This window comes from Argopecten irradians, chromosome 4 (assembly GCF_041381155.1).
Source record: "Argopecten irradians isolate NY chromosome 4, Ai_NY, whole genome shotgun sequence".
NCBI classification, from domain to species: domain Eukaryota; kingdom Metazoa; phylum Mollusca; class Bivalvia; order Pectinida; family Pectinidae; genus Argopecten; species Argopecten irradians.
The window spans coordinates 3,402,606-3,419,452 of NC_091137.1; the positions used below are offsets into that span (position 1 = coordinate 3,402,606).

General features: G+C 34.6%; 1 protein-coding gene across 3 annotated transcripts; it reads right to left on the reverse strand.

The window, feature by feature from the left end:
- Nucleotides 1-184: 184 nt before the first annotated feature.
- On the reverse strand, nt 185-14,038 carry LOC138320384 (sodium/glucose cotransporter 4-like). Of its 3 annotated transcripts, XM_069263318.1 has the most exons (16): nt 13,469-14,030; nt 11,256-11,376; nt 10,712-10,783; nt 10,102-10,206; nt 9,840-9,899; nt 7,129-7,233; nt 6,366-6,471; nt 5,801-5,881; nt 5,262-5,467; nt 4,758-4,893; nt 4,328-4,435; nt 3,789-3,939; nt 3,341-3,509; nt 2,747-2,959; nt 2,066-2,201; nt 185-1,645 (listed from the first exon to the last, which is right to left on the reverse strand). In XM_069263318.1, exons 2-16 carry the CDS (start codon nt 11,334-11,336, stop codon nt 1,434-1,436), a joined length of 1,941 nt encoding a protein of 646 aa, XP_069119419.1. In that variant the 5' UTR covers nt 11,337-11,376; nt 13,469-14,030; the 3' UTR covers nt 185-1,433. The 3 variants fall into 3 exon arrangements, with proteins under 3 accessions (XP_069119419.1, XP_069119420.1, XP_069119421.1); XM_069263319.1 differs by lacking the exon at nt 9,840-9,899; XM_069263320.1 differs by lacking the exon at nt 185-1,645 and having other exon boundaries at nt 3,341-3,498; nt 13,469-14,038.
- Nucleotides 14,039-16,847: the final 2,809 nt, after the last annotated feature.

The window sequence follows — 16,847 nt, forward strand, 5'->3', positions numbered from 1 at the left end:
CCAAAATTTACTTCGTATTATCGGAGTTCTTCGAGTTTTCCGAATTCGAATTATCCGAGTTCTTTAAACAAAGAAAAAAAGGGAATTCGGCCGGGACCGGTAAAGAACTTCGTATTAAGCCGGGTTTTCGAATTATCCGAGTTCGTATCAACCAAGTTCCACTGTAACATATAAAACCAACAAATTTTAATTTCAATGTTTGTTAGTATTTTCAGTATATCACATGACAAAGTATAAAAACGCTCTAACAAATGGGTAAACATAATGCCCGAACTCTATGCTCATCGTGTAGGCATCGGCTTTGAAGTGTAGACTACTACAAAAGAACAATTCAAGTATAGGCATAAAATGTAACTGAACAATTATATTGATATCTATATTGTCCGAAGGTATCTTTTTACATGATCGATGATAAACAAAGCCATTATGACAAGGAATAGGAGTGAAACTAAAATACTGAACACCTGCTTTATACGATAATCCATCCCAAGCAATAGATAGTTTAGATATTGTTATTAATATATCAGTAACAAAGAATATATTAAACACTTTTAAAATGACGACAAACATATCTACCAATAAACATATTCAATTAAGATAGTATATGCATTAACGCGTATCGTCAAAGTTCCGATTTATCGTTAATAAATTGATATATTTGAGTACTTGATTGAGCAAAAAAAAGAATCTATTTTGACCAAGTAGAAACAATAGAGTGCAATAGAAAACAAACTTAATACATACCGATACTTTTTAGGAGAAATATAAGGTTTTCTCAAGGAAGCGCTCTATGATGTAGATAAAAATTAAAAAAAAAAATAGGTCAAAATAACAAAATTTTCAAAGTTGTCTTACAAGTGTATACAAAACTATCCTTTGCAGCCAAAAAAATCCCTGACAAACCATTGTGATTTGCATTTAAAAAAAAGTTATGTACATGTCAAACCATCATTAGTCTAATGCAAATCCGTCATTAGAATAGATGTTGACATGAATATACCTGTTTCGTTCTCAAGAAATATATGTAGCCTTCATTTTTGCACCTAACTTGTGGGGATATAGTTTTGGTAAAAATGAGGTAAGGTAAAACAATCCTCGTAAATTGCAAACTTCAAATGTCACAGATATAAAATTGTCTTCTAAAGCGTTTACAACATAATTCTGAATAAAATCTCAAACGCAGATGATATAATTTGATGTTGAAGGTTCTGTTCTCTGAAGATCAAGTTTTGCGTAAACTTTCACATATGCCATACCCATGAGGTCAATATGTGCACTAAAACTAGTAAACCGATACAAAGTGTAAGCATACCATTCGGAAACGAATTGTTTTTCAACACTATTGCAAATAGACATCAGATGCATTTTTGGTTTGGATGCCGATCAGTATTTATCATGTTTTACTGCATTGGTTCCTTGATTTCCCTCTCCATTCAATTGAAATAACCAGACAAAAATGCAACAACCATGACAAGGATGGCTGCATTTATATTAAGAAGTTGTTTGGCACATTTTGTTTGGTGTACAAATTCCCTTCGGTGATCAATAGTTATTTCTGTAACCTGGTCTTCTGAGCTTCCGCACACAACTGCAACAAAGCGCTTGTACCAAGGAGACGATTCATTGATAGTCGAATGCTCGTCTTCTGTAAAGAAGAAACAATTCTAAGATAAGAATATATCATGTTATAAACATTAAGAGAAATATTAACTATTAGGGGTCTTATAAAGAGTTTCACTTGAAGCCAATATTCACCGCAATCTAGTTGTTGTATCGGAGAGTTCCATCGCTGACTAATGACTATATAAAGCCAAGCTGTTCTATTTATTGATATTACACGACCGTATAGGCATGCGCAAAGGAAGGAAGTCTAGTTACTGTGGAACGACTTAAAGAACCGTTTGTTGAGCTTTTGTTGATAAGACATGCGCATTACATTCTTTATCCTGTGCACACGCGCACATCATGTTACTAAAGTAGTTTCGATCACGCTATAGTTTCACTACGGTCACTATAGCCTGTGCTTAAACTCGCCGTATAAAAGTCAATAAAAATATTGGCTGACCTAAAGTCGTCTTTTCCGTGGCATTGGCGACATTAGATTCTTGGTCAGGACACGTGAGTGTCACTTTGCTTTCTTCATCCAAGACCTGTGGCTCTGCGTCCGCCTTGTATTTGGTCCACCATGTTACACCAATTAGCTGTAAGATATAGATGTAAGATTTATAGAGATATAAGATTATTGGATATATTTATTAAGCGGCAAGTCAATTGTAGTGACGTGAATATAGGAATGAACTTAAGAAACAGTTTTGTTTTGCATTTTAAGCATAAATGTTCGTTCTTTCTAAAACTAAATCTGTACATTTACTAATTACATGTTAGTCAAAATTATTTACTTATTTACTATTTTCTTAGATACAATGTTAATAAAGAAATCCTAGGCAATCACTCTGGCATGCGGGGAGGGGGGGGGTCCAGCAAATTTTGAAATAAATGAGCATTGCATGATATTCAACAACTATAGAGATAAAACACACCACCACAGAGAACATAGCGGCATACAGATGTCACCGGCGTCTTGGGAGCAATCAAAATATGTGCGTGTCGCCTAAGTAGACCCAATTTGGTTTCCTTTGCCGACAAGAAGACACAAAATGTTATGAAAGATCAATTCTCAATATTTCATATTTTAACTAAATTATTAGCAGAATCTAATTTCCTTTTATGCAGTCCTCATACTGACCTCATCCTCCGTCCGTTTACTGGTGAACAGGCTGATGAGAACTGTAGCCACTGCTGTTATGGCGAGGATGATTACACCAAAATAGAGATAGTTGATGGTCAGAAAGACTGGACGGGTGTCCTCCTCGCCACAGTGGGGTTGTGGATAAATGAACTCCAAGACAAGGCGAACTATACCACACACGTGACCGACAATTAAACCCCAGAACGCTCCCTACAACCAATTACACAATTCGATATTATTACTGATTCCATGTTCAAATACAACTTGTATCAAGCACGTATAAAGTGTTAGATTATACATACGGGTTTACAATAAGAATACTTATAAGGATATATTCGATTCGGCATTTTTAACTCTAATCATCAAGTGGTGTTAATACTTCATTATTATGATATTGATTTCCTTTTTCCTCTTATATATTCCATCATGTGACCGTATTTTTTGTATGCGTGTCTTGAAGAAGATAATCTTGAGAATTTAACTTTATATTTTGTCAACTTGATAACTTCTTTGCCCCAAATCTGATAATATAACAAATAATTAGAAATGTTGAAACCATTAATCAACGACTCAATAGTACAAATGACATACGTTCTCTGTGGTACCCTTCCAGAATATAGAGAACAGGAAGAGGATACCAGTAGGTGCCCCTAGGTAGGCTTCCATTGCCGTCATGTACTGGAACAACTTCCCGCCCTGGGACGACTTGACCAGAGGGATCCATAGAACACTCACAACACACATGATAGCTACAAATAACCTGTCGGATGAGTAATAATACAGTTACTATACTAACATTAACTGAACCCCAAAACAGAGCCCATATCTATGTATGGTGTCTTAATGAAATTATAATATCTACAGTATGAGAGAAATGTCATTTCAAACGGTAAGATTCCTAAGGTTTCAATAAAATACATGTTTTCAGTACATTAAAACAAACATGGCAACTGTCTTATTTCACTCTAATCTATGGGCATGTTATAATGGTCATTGTCACCACGGAATATTGGGGAATATGCAGTTATTTTATCCTGACCTGCCCACAATGAGTAGTTCCCGTTGCGATGCCTTTACTCTTATCCGTCGCCATATGTCCATGGTAAATACAGTACTAGAACTGTTAAATATTGACGTCAGGGAACTCATAATGGCGGACACCATGACGGCCATCAAGAGACCTCGCAGACCTACAAATAAACAGAAATTGGCTTGTTATTCACATGAATGTGCAGAAGGCATGCTCAACGACATAAACATAATTATGGTATATATTTAACATGATTGAATTTGAGTCATGTCTCACTCCTAAAGTACAAAGTAACGCATCATGACACATACAGATAATAGTGTTGTACGGACTAAAGTAAAATAGAAATAGAATAAAGGAATTAGAAAGAAAGTTCAAGGAATGTGGATAATGAACACAATGTATTCATACGTTTAACGGTTAGAAATTGAATTACTATAAATAATTATTAAAATGATAAAACATGAAAACTAACTATATACCTGTACGATTTGACAACAATGTATTAGCCATGACGTTTTTGTAAACACATTTCTTACTGTACCTACCGACCGGAAGTAGTTCCAGCACCAATTTGGGATATGCAATATTAGAGCAACCGACCGGGTTATCACATATCCGAGAACATTCTTCAGGATCAACGCACCCAACCTCATCTACAAGGCAAAAGTATCACTCAAATAAAACTATACATATCGCCCTTTATAAGAATTTTATATTTTAATAATCAAAAATAAATAGTTATATCATAATAAAACGATCCACACCGCCCTTATTAAGAATTTCATATTTTGATAAATATAACAGGACACAATAATCAGTAATAATTAAATATTTTAATGAAGAATCCAGTTTTCATCACAATGGGGACACGGCTAAGTTAAAGTACTATTGGTAATTTTCTCTTTCATACTTTTTAATGTCATTAGACATTTTCAAGTCGCATGAATTTAGTATAAAAGATGAGATGATAATTACCTGGATATAACACCCTGCTGATCATACCAGGAAAGACAATTAGGAAGAGGGGCAGAGTCTTCAGGTAACCTGCTAAGATAGAGCCGCCTTTTGCGTGAGACAGGTTCTTTGCCCCTAAAGATCGTTGAACAATTACCTGCCAACATCGTGATGAGTATATAATTTAAGTAATTTTCGTTACACTAACATTCCTATTGATATGAAATGTGGATCCTATTAAATATATATACTTCGGAATGTGTGGTACTTATTATCAATGCAATAGCTTATACGCATAAATATAAACTCAATTATCTTTGACAAAGCAAACGTAAGTTTTCAAATAGCTGCATTGCATTTGTAAAATATTGTTGATTCTATTGTAAAGAATTTTGATTCCACATTGCTCTCTGAATATGTATTTGCAGTCACGAAAGCTATTAATCAATTCCTTACTCCTACCCTTATCGGAGGCCTTATGACTTCACTTTATGATATCTGATACCATCACCTTATTGACCATACCTGGTCACAGCACCAATACCACAGACATCCTAGTGAGCTTTGGAGGACAAGGCCAGGCCAGGGATAGTCCCCACTGACTGGGTCGAGGAACACTTGGAAAGCGTCGTCTTTGGGAATTCCACATGTTGTTGCGTTATTTCGGATCTTTGGGATTGCTTCCATATACTCAGTTTTCAAAGATTCTAAGCCACCAACTTTCTGAAACCCTGAAATTGGATAAACAAATTTGTATTTTGTAAACCCGACATAGCGTAAGAGAGCGTTGCATGTTGGCATCGCAAACTGAGTGACACGTACTAATTAGGTATCATGACTTTCAAAACTTTATTTTGAAAATGCGAATAAACTCAAAATCAAAACACCAGTGTATGCAGGTCCATTAATGATAATGATGAATTATTTGATGCTTACCGTTTTCGAAAGCAAATGAAGTATATTTTGATTTCAGTTATGACAAATTATTAATTTCCTCACTCGTGCGAAGATTGCTTAACTTAGGCGATATTTTAATGACTAATGTACTTCACTCAGTACCTCACCTATAACTGTGATGGAAAGAGAGCCCAGAATCATGACTGTGGTTTGGAAGGTATCAGTGTACATTACGGCAGTCAATCCACCTGTAGATAGGCAATGCAATACAAGTACTACAAGTACTCAATTTAAATCTGGCAAGCAAGTCAGCAATCGGCTCTGACACATGCAGAGAAAGGAACAAAACTGCAGATGTCCTCGACAGGGAAAAGTTTGAAAACGTAAGCAAGTACTGTTTAAAGCTTTTAACAGGTCAAATAATCCGACGTCAAAGTAAGTAACAACTATGTAAGACAAATTCATTGTACATATAAGTCTTTATATATTAAAATGTAAGATATGCACATTTCGGAAATAAAATTTCTACTCTAATTTTCAGGCACTTATTTGACATTGACATAAAAGTAGGTTGCCATACTTGAGGGTTGGATTGGTGAGATGAAACTTTAGTATGTGGATAATTACCGAAGCATGTGTTTATGTATTGCGTATTATGTAGAGAACTATATCATAAAAAATCGTTAGTGATATTATACGATGAATCATAACACAGTGTATTTTACTGCTCACCAAGGATAGTGTAAACTCCAGTAATCACCAGCAGTACAATGATTGACAGGTACATGTCCCATCCCAAGGTCATCTGGATAAACATGGACCCGGCGAAGATGCTTACCTGAAACGGAAGCCACACCCTTCAACAATAAAGTAAAGGACAGTATTACACGCAAATTTAAATCAAGATAACGAAATTATCGTTGCTTATCATATGTCATCTTCTTGTAATTATTTTAGTACGGTCTGGAAATTGATTTTTTTGTGTGACAAAATGCATCGATTATGTAGAGAAAACCGTTTCCAGTGTGTTTTACCGTCGTAATGGTGTTCAGCCGCACGAACTGCAAGATTTCTTGGAACTAGTAGGTAAGTGATGATTATTTTCCTTGAAACTTTTGACCTTTTTGCAATTCATGATCTCGTTTGCAGCTTTGAGTTTTGAATTTGTTTTACAGTGTATCTTTTGGATACCGAAAGAATATGCACACGACCGTTAATAGGTTCCTAAATACGGGTAATTACAGTGACCGTGACTGTTTTAGGAATCAGAGCACGTGGAGTATGTACCAAATATTAATAGAATTACAAGAGTCGCAACTATTTAGCAAAACATCCGATTCCATTGCACTACATGAAAAAGAAATCTTAACTTCATATGTAATAGAACACCATAAAAAATGGAGGTTTTGATATGATAACCATACCTTATAAAAGGTTATCAAATGGGCAATTATAGTATCAAATTTATAGATAAAGTTTGGCTATAAAATCTTACAGCTAGCTTGGAGACTACATATAGCACTAGAGCGATACAACAAAGGTACGTCCTCAACTTCCGGCCACCGTGGCGTTTCTCAATGTACTCAGGAAGTGTATATACCTGCTCAAATAAATAATCAGAAATTAGCAATAGATTTAATTTAATAGTGTTTTTTTTATCGCAAATGAAACCTAAAGCTGACAGTGCAAGTTAAAAAGCATGCATTTGATTTGGAAGAAAAATGAATTTTTCTTTCAAAAATGGTTTATGAGATATTTCCCTGTTATGACAGTGTCGTATCCAAGAAAGTGGCAGCCATTTTTCTTTTTGCTCTGCTTAGTTACCTTCACTGGCCAACCCCCTTTATAAAGTACGGGACTTGACCCACCTGCTTCATTCCAAACATAGCTTGTCCCGATATTGCAAATAACAATGTCAAACTGAAAATAAACACTGCACTCGCCTGACAAGGTTTCATTGAAATAATATACTTGCAGATATGTGTACGGTTTATCGTTTGTCACTTATGTGGAAAAATTATTTTGACAAACATGTAAATGACAGCTTAGATGAGTTGACGTATTTTGTTGCCAAAACAAGCCCCATATTACGGTGGCTGATTTGTGCCATTTCGTCTTTTCGTCTTTTCGCCCCGAAAAGACGAGAATTAAGAAACCTAAATTTTCGTCTTTTCGTCTTTTCGCCCCGAAAAGACGAAATTTAACAACTTTAAATTTCGTCTTTTCGCCGCAAAAAGACTAAAAGACGAAAAGTCAAACACGAAAAGACGAAAGTGATACACGCTAATTAGCGACTTTGATTCTCGTCTTTTCGCTTTCAAAATTCTCGTCTTTTCGTCTTTTAGCCCCGAAAAGACGAAATTTAACAAACCTTAATTTTCGTCTTTTCGTCTTTTCGCCCCGAAAAGACGAAAATTAACAAACCTTAAATTTCGTCTTTTCGTCTTTTCGCCCCGAAAAGACGAAAATTAACAAACCTTAAATTTCGTCTTTTCGTCTTTTCGGGGCGAAAAGACGAAAATTAACAAACCTTAAATTTCGTCTTTTTCGCCCCGAAAAGACGAAAATTAACAAACCTAAAATTTTCGTCTTTTCGTCTTTTCGTCTTTTCGCCCCGAAAAGACGAAAATTAACAAACCTTAAATTTCGTCTTTTCGTCTTTTCGCCTTCCGGTCTGGTGTGGAAGTCATTTTGAAATCTTTTTATCTTAATATTGACTTAATTGTTCAATATAGAAGCATCAAAGTAGTTTATGATAACAATCGATTTATTAAATTGATAGTATTACAAGTATCTTCATCAATAACTAAGATTAGAAGTTTTCAAACAGAAGTCAACATGTTTGTTTACAGCAGTTACGTAGATTTCTCACACGTGGCATATGCCACGTGCCACTAACAGATTCATCATTCCGCAAATCCTTTAGCGTGATTGATAATTTTTTCATTAATATCTTATTTTTGTGTTCTAATCGCCCTCTTTAGCAATTACGCTTATAAAAACATTGCTGTGTAAATGTAAGGACCATAATGAACTTAAGATGCTAAACATAGCACTTACAGGAGTTGCCTCCCCTACACGGCGGGTACTATTTGAAAGCGTTTGAACCACGGATAAACTTGTTAACAAAATAATTTATGAAAGACAACTCGTGAAGACTTTGAGTTTAAAGGAAGGACTTGTACCAAGAAATTGCTAAAATACAGTTAATTATATCAGTCAATCAGTAGGTACAATGTACTGTGTATTATTTGAAAAGACATACATGACATGGTCTTCATCATAATTGTACATTAGAAATTACATTATAATCTCCGTCGTATATGATAGATGACAAAGTATATCTGTAATTTGTATTTTTTCGGGGCGAAAAGGCGAAAAGACGAAAATTAAGGTTTGTTATTTTTCGTCTTTTCGCCCCGAAAAGACGAAATTTAAGGTTTGTTAATTTTCGTCTTTTCGCCCCGAAAAGACGAAAAGACGAAATTTAAGGTTTGTTAATTTTCGTCTTTTCGCCCCGAAAAGACGAAAAGACGAAATTTAAGGTTTGTTAATTTTCGTCTTTTCGCCGTCTTTTCGGGGCGAAAAGACGAAAAGACGAAATTTAAGGTTTGTAATTTTCGTCTTTTCGGGGCGAGATTTTTGAAGGCGAAAAGACGAAAATTAAAGGCGCTAATTAGCGTGCTTCACTTTCGTCTTTTTGTGTTTGACTTTTCGTGTTTTCGTCTTTTCGCCGCGAAAAGATGAAATTTAAATTTGTTAATTTTCGTCTTTTCGGGGCGAAAAGACGAAAAGAGGAGAATTAAGATATCTAATTTTCGTCTTTTCGTCTTTTCGGGGCGAAAAGACGAAAAGACGAAAAGACGAAATGGCATAAATCAGCCACCGTACCATATACCTTTATAGGAAATTGTTTTGGACAACTGCTTGGTGTGTATGTATGTGTATAGACTGACCACTCGTGTGTCGATTCACGCGCTTTGTATAGGGGGTTTTTGAGAACACCGGATACAGGTAGAGAGAAAAACAAAAATGGCTGACCTCGACAGGGGGTTGTCTCATAAACGATTCTTGAAATACAGGTGTGCTTATTTTTTAAATTTCAATCAAAAACTTTTTAACTTGCATTGTCGGCTTTAAAATAAAGAAAATGATGGGCGATAAATGAAATCCAGAGTAAATGTTTACATGTATTTGTCCACCTACCCCAGCCGATATGTAGACAGGGAGGAACAGCCAGGCACAGAGTAGGATCAGGAATATCACCTAAAAGTAAAACAGTTATTCCGTAACAATATCAATGTGTGAAAACCACAAAAACCTAGAGAAACCTCGCACAGGTGACTCATATGTATTCACGTCTTATAGGCGAATATAAGTATTGTATCACCAACGAACAATTCAAAAATCAAATATGTAGGTATTCTTCGTGTCCCGTTAACGACAAAATAAACCAAACTATACGTACAAACCATTCGTATAGGACCATAGATATTCCAGAGGAGGCTCCTGCCCCCGCCAGTCCAACGAAGTGTTCACTACCAATGTTACTTGAGAACAGCGAGGCTCCAATCTTAAAAGAAGCAAGAGTGTACATGTTATGACACGATGGGTGAAATCTGCTGTGACGAAGTGTGTTGCAAGTTATGTAATATCAGCACGACACAACAAATATGACTCCGTACTAAAATGTCTCACATTGTTTTACATTATACATCATAAACAATAGATTCTATAATTAATTTTATATAATATATATTTTTTATGAAATGTCTTTCGTTAAGATTCTGATTTTAAATGACGCAGAGCAGTACATATTTCCCTTCAAATCTTGTAAGAGGAGTAAAATAAGTGTTTTTTTATGTGGCGCTGATATATGTAAATTACGTTTGTTCTTATTATTAAGAATAACTGGAGATGTATTGTGCTTGGTAAATTTGATCATTATCAAACAGGCAGTTCTGATTTCTCACGAAGACCTTGATCAGTAATACACAAGTTTACATACATATAGATTTTCAAGTTAATCTGAAAATCTTAAGAGGTCGTGTTATATTCCATACCCTGCTAGTACTTACAGCGAACCATGGCATTGACCTCCCGGCTAGAAAGTAGCTCTTCACATTCCCCCTGTTAGGTCTACGGAGCGACTGTAATAGATAACGGCAAAATACTCAAACATAATTATCATTGTCAACAAGGCATCAATCAGGTTTACGCAATGGTGCTGAATATTTTTCATTATGCAATTTGCAGTAAGAATAGGACCAAAATGCGGGTCAAAAATTCACTCAGCAATTTTAATTTGACAGGATAATTTAACCAATGCGTTGTATATATAACATGTATATTATTAAATAAGATGTTGAGGACTAAAATCCTCGTCTAGGAAATTATCATTGTCCTCAAATCATGGATTGTCAAGACGAAGGTCAATGTTATTCTGGTGTTTGTACGTTAAATGTACTGCAGACTATTTTATTTTCGTGAGCAGTTGACCTACACATGTAGTTAACCATTCGGCACTTGTTAAAACCCGACGACAAATGCAGACAATCATGTTGTTTAGTAAGCTGAACATTTCATTGTGGACAACACTATATGTCATGCTTGGACACTTACCCACAGGCCAACTCCGATTACTATGATAAAGTAGCTGACCACGATGAGGATGTCCGCCCAGTGAGTAAGACCCTTGACCATGATGTACGTGATATAAAACACAACTCTTCTTAATGCGCCACTGTAACAGATAGCATCATATACCCTAAATCAACGTACAATGTATTTAACGTTCTTTTCAGATTTTCTCATGGCAATTAAATTTCGCGTGTTATTGTTGAACAGGTCTGTTTGTCCTGTATTAAAACGGGTTCTTGGTGTCTTATTTTATGCTAATTTTAACTAGTCGAGATTAAGTCGCATGCAATAAGGTGGTTAATACTACTGAATTATAACATAGCATGAATGCCTTTAGGAAGTTATCCGACAAAGATTTACAATATGAGAAATGACTATTTATATATCCTCTGTATTACTGCTACTATGTAATACTCGAACGCAATTTTGTAATCATATGTCACTTTGTCTTATTTTCAAGAGGAGCTACATGATTGACTGGTAAAAGTTAAGCAATCAACAAATTTCCTTTTATCAACCAAATAACCCCAAAACATTTATATTACTTGTATTTTTCCCAACCAATGGTTTGTGTACGTCCATTATTTTGATTGATTTTAATTAACACATAATGTATTTGATATCATCAACATACACTTACAGTACATTACAATTTACCAAAAAGTCAAATCAGTCAAAACTTTGAAAATCTAATCAAATTAATTATACGTCTTTGGTTAGGTGATCTTTGGTATGACATTATGACTATAGTTTTTCAGTAACATTGTTATGACGATCATCCTAAAGCTTATAAGGAACAGCGTGGTTTGAAGACACGTTAGATATCACAGTCATCTCATGCAGCAACATTTTGCCCAGTGCTTTGTTTGTTAAAATTGGCTTTACGAATATCTAAAATGATGTATAAATACAGCAAGTACAAATGATTACCTGCGTACCAATGGAATACCGTCGCAGCTATCATATATCATAAATATACATTATTATAGTCACCAGTCACCAGTATGTACACAGTGGTTACTGATTTATCCGAATACATTCACCCCGTGTGTGTTTAGAAACGAGTGTTTTCTATATCTAAAATGTACGTGATTGTGTCGGAAATAGCTCGGCAGGTGTCTATTTCTTACGTATATGAAAAAGTATTTACATATACTATGCAAATTTTACAGTAAAAATAAAGTAAAAAAAAATATAAAAATGATTAAACCACGAAACTACATATACAAATAATACAGGTATTTGGGGCTTCTTTGTTAAGAAACAAAACTTGTGGTCACTGTAAATGTTTCATACACAACTAATACAGGTATTTTGGGCTACTTTGTTCAGAAATAAAACTTATGGTCACTGTAAATGTTTCATATACAAATAATACAGGTATTTGGGGCTTCTTTGTTTAGAAATAAAACTTATGGTCACTGTAAATGTTTCATATACAAATAATACAGGTATTTGGGGCTTCTTTGTTCAGAAATACAACTTTCGGTCACTGTAAATATTTCATATACAAATAATACAGGTATTTGGGGCTTCTTTGTTCAGAAATAAAACCTGTGGTCACTGTAAATGTTTCATACACAGCGAATATAGGTGTTAGAGGCTTCTTTGTTCAGAAATAAAACTTTCTGTCACTGTAAATGTTTCATACACAGCGAATATAGGTGTTTGGGTCTTCTTTGTTCATAAATAGAACTTATGTTCACTGTAAAATGTTTCATACACAACTAATATAGGTGTTTGGGGTTTCTTTGTTCAGAAATAAAACTTGTGGTCACTGTAAATGACCTCGATGCCTTTGCTACAGATGTCTATAGCTCCTACTTTTATACATGTATATCATACAGAATACACCCTGTCCCGTCATCTTACAGAGATTTTGAGTAAACCTAACAGACTAGCCACGGTGTAGACTCCCATATAAATCGTAATATGAAACGGCAGAATTATACATGTACCGAAATATTCCTTTGGTTAATGGTACAGACATAAAACAACTTTAAACGACACTCTGTAACGTGATACAACACATAAAGGTAGACAATAAGATTTTTGAGCAACAAAGGCCATGCAATATAAATCATATGTTTTTTTATACTTTAACTCGTCACCAGTGAAATAAAAATAATAAAATAAAATATATCATTTGCAGACAATTGAGGTATTATAATCAATTTCATTTCTCGTGGTCTTACCTGGAGATGCCGCAGCGATTCACCGATTCTCAAAAACCTTCTTCTCTGATACAAAGAAAAGACCCGAACTATGATAAAGATGGGCCTCGCTGGAGACCTTGTGGCCTGAATAAAAAATAGATAAGGTTGATAAATTATCAACAGAGCATGACCCACGTATTGTAAGATGAGTTTCACATCTCTAGTACTTCATAAGGTAACAGCATTCAACTTTTGAAGATGTCTTTAAATATAAGTTTATATGAAAGGATTATGTACAATTTTCATATTTTGTAAGGTCGACTAGATGTTTCATAACAAAAAGTGAATATCTTATGTGACCATTTCTAAGACTATATTGTAGATTTAAATGCAATCAAAAGTACCAGTTCGAAACAAACGGTTCGGTTGAGACACGTACAGTAGTTACTTTAAAGATAATCCACCGCCAACATAACATGGATGATATTTATCCTTTAGACAATGATTGATGTTAAATCGTGTATCTATGTGTAATTGATACAAAATTGTATGTAAAATACTTTGTTTTCCATCTGTTGTCTGTGCAAGCATTATCTGAATCCGTATAAAGCATTTTGTCATGGAGTTTGCCGGGACGCAATAAATTATTTTAAAGTCACACTATACGTAATATGAATATCAACAGAAAGTCAAGTTAGATTCGACCCCGATAATGTTAATATTTGTAGATGTAGTTAAAATTAATTTATATCAAATAATATTAGGAAAATTTCGTAGTAACTTTGGTAAAGCATTTGTTGAAAGTCGATACTTTGAAACATTACTTCATTATAAAATGGTCACCATAGAAATATACGTTGGCTGATTTATGCCATTTCGTCTTTTCGTCTTTTCGCCCCGAAAAGACGAAAATTAAATATCTTAATTCTCGTCTTTTCGTCTTTTCGCCCCGAAAAGACGAAAATTAACAAACCTTAATTTTCGTCTTTTCGTCCTTTCGCCCCGAAAAGACGAAAAACAACAAACCTTAATTTTCGTCTTTTCGCCCCGAAAAGACGAAAAATAACAAACCTTAATTTTCGTCTTTTCGTCTTTTCGCCTTTTCGCCCCGAACAAAATACAAATTTCAGATATACTTTGTTATCTATCATATACGACGAAGATTATAATGTAATTTCTAATGTACAACTATGATGAAGACCATGTCGTTTATGTAGTCAAAATGTCTTTTCAAATAATACACAGTACATTGTACCTACTGATTGCCTGTTCTAATTAACTGTATTTGAGCAATTTCTTGGTACAAGTCCTTCCTTTAAACTCAAAGTTTTCACGAGTTGTCTTTCATAAATTATTTTGTAAACAAGTTTATCCGTGGTTCAAACGCTTTCAAATATTACCCGCCGACAACTTTTTTTTAAAGTTGTTGTAGGGGAGGCAACTCCTCTAAGTGCTTGTTTAGCATCTGCACTGCAATGTTTTGATAAGCGTAATTGCTAAAGAGGGCGATTAGAACACAAAAAATAAGATATTAATGAATTTTAAAAAATGTATCAATCACGCTAAAGGATTTGCGGAATGATGAATCTGTTAGTGGCACGTGGCATATGCCACGTGTGAGAAATCTACGTAACTGCTGTAAACAAACATGTTGACTTCTGTTCTTAGTTATTGATGAAGATACTTGTAATACTATCAATTTAATAAATCGATTGTTATCATAAACTTCATTGATGCTTCCATATTGAACAATTAAGTCAGTATTAAGATAAAAAGATTTCAAAATGACTTCCACACCGGACCGGAAGGCGAAAAGACGAAAAGACGAAAATTAAGGTTTGTTAATTTTCGTCTTTTCGGGGCGAAAAGACGAAAAGACGAAATTTAAGGTTTGTTAATTTTCGTCTTTTCGGGGCGAAAAGACGAAAATTAAGGTTTGTTAATTTTCGTCTTTTCGGGGCGAAAAGACGAAAAGACGAAAATTAAGGTTTGTTAAATTTCGTCTTTTCGGGGCGAAAAGACGAAAAGACGAGAATTTTGAAGGCGAAAAGACGAGAATCAAAGTCGCTAATTAGCGTGTATCACTTTCGTCTTTTCGTGTTTGACTTTTCGTCTTTTCGCCGCGAAAAGACGAAATTTAAATTTGTTAAATTTTGTCTTTAAGGGGCGAAAAGACGAAAAGACGAAAGTTAAGGTTTCTTAATTCTCGTCTTTTCGCCCCGAAAAGACGAAAAGACGAAATGGCACAAATCAGCCACCGTAGAAATAAGATTATTGCCGAACGGAAGTCGGAAAGTTGATGACCCGTTCTCGGACAGACGTTACCTAGTTACGGTAGTCACATGACGTTCGCGGCGTTACAATATCGGCTAACTTCGGCTTGTTTGACTATATGGGACCCCCCTATTTGATTTTTTATTGAAAGTTTTCGAATCATTATCGCTCATCTTTGCTTCGATTTAGATTTACAACATGATTTTGTTTTCAAAATTCTTGTGAATCATGCTAAAATTAAGACGAATACGGATATTGCTTTTATATTAAAGTAAAAAAAAAACTCAAAATTTTAAATGATGGTAATAGTGTAAAGTAAGCAATTTTTGTAACTGATGAAAAATACTAATATATCTGCTCCTGTTTTAAAATAAAAATAAAAATTACAATTCGTTGGCGATGAAGTATCTTCAAATATTCTATAATTCTAATGAAGTTATAATAAACATTAATGTAAAGCAATAATATATCATAAAAGATACAACCAAAAGCCTATACTAATATACCTTATCCCAAATTAAAATCCAATGGCAGAAAAAATGAGCCAAATAGTGTTTACATTGAACACATAAAACTACAGTAGTTTTTATCCTTCACCTATAGACGATCTCTTTGACTTGTCGTTGTCTATGCACACTACCTCTGTTGACTATATGTCTCATATCAATTCAAGTTCTTTGTTTGAAAACAAACATTGGCAGGGCAATGTTAATTTCCTTGCTTTTTGGTGTTTAATGTCAGATAGTAACCAGTCCGTGGTCATGACCTGTCGATAGAGGTGGAGTAGGGAACACTTATAGTATCCATAGAGAGAAAGGACGTATGAATGATGTAGATATGCGAGTAACATCACTTCTATGTGACATTTTGTGTCTCAATCTGAAAGAAGCGTTATTTATATGAAAATAAATCGTCCTACTTCAAAGGTCAACATTTTATTTCGTATGTGTGTGATAGTGATCACCCCTACCGGAAATGATGTTATGACGCCAATTTAATCTATATATCATAGTTATTGTGTCCAGAAATATGAAAACACATTTGATTTATATAATTTACTTTTCTCCATGTCGGTTAGAAAACATAACCTGCTTCGAAAGAACAGATGCGATTAATCAGAAAATGCAAACATTCTGTATGTTAT

Excerpts from the sequence above, each read along its gene's own strand:
- LOC138320384 (XM_069263318.1), bottom strand. The coding sequence starts at position 11,336 with ATGGTCAAGGGTCTTACTCACTGGGCGGACATCCTCATCGTGGTCAGC. Across the intron at positions 6,472-7,128 it reads ATGTAGTCTCCAAGCTAGCT|GTAAGCATCTTCGCCGGGTC; the intron begins GTAAGATTTTAT and ends CTTCCGTTTCAG. Across the intron at positions 4,436-4,757 it reads CAGCAGGGTGTTATATCCAG|ATGAGGTTGGGTGCGTTGAT; the intron begins GTAATTATCATC and ends TTTGCCTTGTAG.